Source organism: Mytilus edulis, chromosome 3 (genome assembly GCF_963676685.1).
Source record: "Mytilus edulis chromosome 3, xbMytEdul2.2, whole genome shotgun sequence".
NCBI lineage: Eukaryota > Metazoa > Mollusca > Bivalvia > Mytilida > Mytilidae > Mytilus > Mytilus edulis.
In genome coordinates, this window is record NC_092346.1 from 48,305,615 (window position 1) to 48,310,103 (window position 4,489).

The window sequence follows — 4,489 nt, forward strand, 5'->3', positions numbered from 1 at the left end:
TTTATTGTCCCGAACCTTTAAAGTATTCAACTAGATTGGACTATTCAATCGGGACGTTTAAATTATACGGTTGATATTAAAAGCGCTACTGAATAGGTGATCAATTGTGTAGTTCATATCTTTAGTTTTACTGTTACAGCAGCATAAATAGACAACTAAAATGATATATAAAAACAGGTGTCAGTACAATATATCAAGATTTGATTTAATTCAAATCTTAGTACGATTTTGATAGGTAACTAAACAGAATATGTTTAATGATGTGCTTTCGACATTAAATTAACCCAAAAAGAGAAACATCTACAAATGATATAAACAAATGTGTCCTTAAAACAGTGTCATATTGATGAGTCTGTCGAGTACTCCACGAAAACGTTTTCCAAACCATTGTGTTTTATTAAGTGTGATTCAAAAGGGTAAAGAGCATATGATGTTCAAAAATATTTTTAACGGTTTGATTAACTTTGTTAAATGAAGCTTTTTTGACAACATATAATTAATATGCATGCAGCACCTTAGTCACGTATTTATATTCAACAAGGTCAAACTAATTAAGCCAAACGTGTGAAGCCCTCGACTTTAAAATGTCACGGCATATAAATCAAATATGCGTCTACACCTAGCTCTTGGACTAAAATAGTTACAATCCCTTAAATCATTCAATTATCGTCAAGCTAAAAAAAGTTACAATGGATGTTAATTAAACAAGCAACAAACCGATCAGTATTTAATTCCTTGTACTGTGAGTAGTTTTATCATTCTATCACGAGGCAATATGTTCTTTAAATTCTCTTGGTTTTTCTGATAACAAGGAAAATATGTTGATGTTAGGTTTTGGTTTTACATGTCAACACTGCAAGGTTTTAATAATGATTTGAAAGTGAAAACCTAGCTATAAAACCAGGTTCAATCCACCATTTTCTACATAAGAAAATGCCTGTACCAAGTCAGGCATATGACAGTTGTTATCCATTCGTTTGATGTGTTTGAACTATTGATTTTGCCATTTGATTTGAGACTTTTCTTTTTGAATTTTCCTCGGAGGTCAGTATTTTTGTGTTTTTACTTTATACAACAAATGTATAATCGTTTAACCAAAATATCAGAATATTTTTTGTAAGAAAAGTAACACGATATTTGGAATCGGATAAATGCTTTGGCAAAACAAAAATGTCACACAATCTAATAGTACATTGATTTTGTATATAAGAAGTGATTAAATTGTTTGTATGAAAAGTATAGAAAATATATTTGTGAGTTTATCGTTAAGTTGCAACTTTATTGGCTGGTTTTGACTGCTTAAGTTTGGTGACACATTCTAAATAGGCAAGGTTTTAAAATTAGTGCTACATTATATTGGCGTTCGAAAGTCGATTTTCATTAGTTCTGCTAAAAAAAACAACAACCCTGGAGTCCATGAATCATTCAATTCTTGTCAAGGTCAAAGATAACGCCTATTGAACCAAAAAAGGTGTTATCGCACATTTAATCTGAGAAAACACAAATTAACTCCATGTGATTTAAATATTACTCAGATAAGGAAAGTAGATTAACTAATTGATTTTAATTAATTTCTGTCCAGTAGCAAATAGTTGTTGAATATAAAGGATGACAAAAGAGCTAAAGGTTACACGAGCACTAAAAGATATCTAAAATTATCTAATTAATGTTACGCCCAGACAATAATTTAAAGACGGTATATCAGACATGTATTAAATGTGTTCTTAACTAAAATTTGTAATTCTCATATGCTTTAAGAGAATTTTTTGACAATTTTTGAATTTTTAAGGTAAAATTATGTTGTATTCTACTAAATTTTTCAATGTCCAGAGAAAATGTTACGGTCGTGTTCCATATTCGGAATATTTCTACTATATTGCATTTGTTTAAGTATCAACATATGCTCATTTTACCAAAAATCATACTGATTCATTTATTTCTATGAATAGTAGATGCTACATAATGAATTTTATTGGGTCTTTAAGATTATGGATGCTCTCTCGATTATATTTAATAACTTTTTTAGTTGTGAAATTGTTTTGTATAAAAAGCAATTCTTATTTCTGTATATAGCATATTTCAAAAAAGTGTCTGCGGAAAATGAAGAAAAAGATATAAATTGCATCTCCATCTTTGATAGATGCTGATGCAATTCTTTTAATTTCATATTGAATACCTCAACGTTTGGATGCTGGCTTCCAATTATTTATAGATTCTGGCATCCCAACATATACGGAAACTGACATCCCAACATATCTGGATGCTGACATCCCAAAATATCCGGATGCTGGCATCCTTATATATCTGGATGCTGGCATCCCAATATATTTGGATGCTGGCTTCACAAAATATCTGGATGCTGGCATCCCAAAATATCCGGATGCTGGCATCCCAATATATGTGGATGCTGGCATCCCAAAATATCCGGATGCTGGTATCCCAAAATATTCGGATGCTGGCATCCCAATATATCCGCATGCTGGCATCCAAATATATATGGATGCTGGCATCCCAACATATCGGGATGCTGGCATCCCAAAATATCTGGATGCTGACATCCCAAAATATCCGGATGCTGGCATCCCTAAATATAGAGATTCTGGCATCACAACCATGCAGACATGTACCATTTTTCATTATGACATACGAATTTAAATGCTGCTTCCTAATCAACTGGATTTTAGTATTAAGCCGCCAATATAACACCCAGTACATTTCCTAAGGCTTTGATGTGTGTTGAATGCATATGAAAACAATCAAGTAAACATAAAAAAAAAAGCTACTGATGAATGCCGGAAAGATTATATTTTTTGTCTTTGTTCATGTCCAGTGGCCAGTTTAATGCATATTGAGAATGTGACATCATAGGTCAGAGTGTGAAATGTATACTAGACCAACAAACTGAGTCTGAATTTTAAAGTGCTAGTTTACCATGTGAATGTTGATGTTAACAATTTGATATTTATAAAACTATGTCGATGTTCTACCGGTAAGTTTCCAATAATTAGCCAATTTTAATGTTATTTTTCTGACTTTGATTACCATTATGTAAGACATGATGTAAACATCTTATTGACTATTGTGGTCTCGAGACAATACATTGATATATGATGACATCAGGACTACAATTTTCAAATCTGATATGCTCATGTTTCGAATGTTCATAGAATATTTTTTTTGAAATAAGCTTAATGCAATTGCCGGCTGAAATCATCTCAAGTTTAGTAGTTCCCAAGGCTTTCAGAAATCAACTGGACATTCTTTTTTACTGGACTAGATTCTTTTCACAGTTTTACAGGACAATCACACATATGATTTGGACAAAATTTAAAAAAAATGCTGCTCATTTTGCATTGCTTATTATCAATCAGATGAATTTGCTCAATGACAATGAACCTTGGGAATGTCTGATTAACTAAGTCTACAAAACGGATTGGTGACTGTACCTTTATTAAAATGCTAAATATGAGGTGCGTTATATGTAAACCTGCATAATATTTTTTTTTGTGTCTATGAGAAACCCCATTGGCATTCAATGTATGAATTAAGGAGATTTGTTTCCCGCAATTGCCTGTATACAATAAAACATGTACCACAATGCAATATTTAAAAAAAGTCTATTATCGATACTGGTGCACAGTGTCTATGATCTGTACGTACTGGATATTGTCAGTATCTCTGGACTTGCTGTATACATCTTCCAATGAGTCAGTACATCATATCAGGATCTTCTAGTACTTGAGCCTTTCATTTTATTAACAAAACTTACATTTTCTTTATTACAATCATTATTAAACTTGTATCTTTTTTTCTGTATTTTAATATTTCAATATTTGTTAATCATTTAATCAAATCAGTTACACGAACTGGAACTTTCAAACTTTCTATTATCATGTATTGCCAGTAATCTGAAATAAGCTGGAATCACAATTTGATCTGGTGCTGTTTGGATGACTCGTCGTCTGAGTTTAACCTGTCCAATAACTATAAAGTGTTGCGATACATTAATACACAACACATGAATAGTAACCAGAAAGGTGAAGCCACTTCTTTACAAATGCTGAAAAGAGAAATAATAATTATATGAAAGATAATCAACAATAAATTTTCGTTGTAACATCACAACACTAGGGAACGAGAAAACGCATTATTATTCGAAGAAAACCTTCATTTAAACTTCTTTTAAATGAAGTTTTCCACACCAAGATATGCCTGTTGTTTCTGTGTTGTGGTTAAAAACTATTCAAAACACATACATTTGACATATGAACCACAAGTTCAATTGATTTTTTGATGGAACAACATCCAGGTCTATACTGTACATTATGAAAGGGAGAAAAGTGTTTTGTTTTAGAAATACATCCTACATGTATTTAGCGACTTTCGTGAAATTTAATTCCCATCTAAGGGTGTAATCGGTTAACACCTCAATTTGTGTGTGTTTTCATTTTTATTTTAGCCTAGTCCTGGAACACAAAACTCTTGTAGC

General features: G+C 31.9%; 1 protein-coding gene across 1 annotated transcript; it reads right to left on the bottom strand.

Annotated features, from left to right (window-relative positions):
• Positions 1-2,177: 2,177 nt before the first annotated feature.
• On the bottom strand, positions 2,178-2,630 carry LOC139515286 (small proline-rich protein 3-like). The gene has a single exon (XM_071304853.1). The coding sequence runs from the start codon at positions 2,628-2,630 to the stop codon at positions 2,178-2,180; it is 453 nt and encodes a 150-aa protein (XP_071160954.1).
• Positions 2,631-4,489: the final 1,859 nt, after the last annotated feature.

Coding starts and splice junctions, on each gene's coding strand:
- LOC139515286 (XM_071304853.1), bottom strand. CDS start 2,630: ATGGTACATGTCTGCATGGTTGTGATGCCAGAATCTCTATATTTAGGG.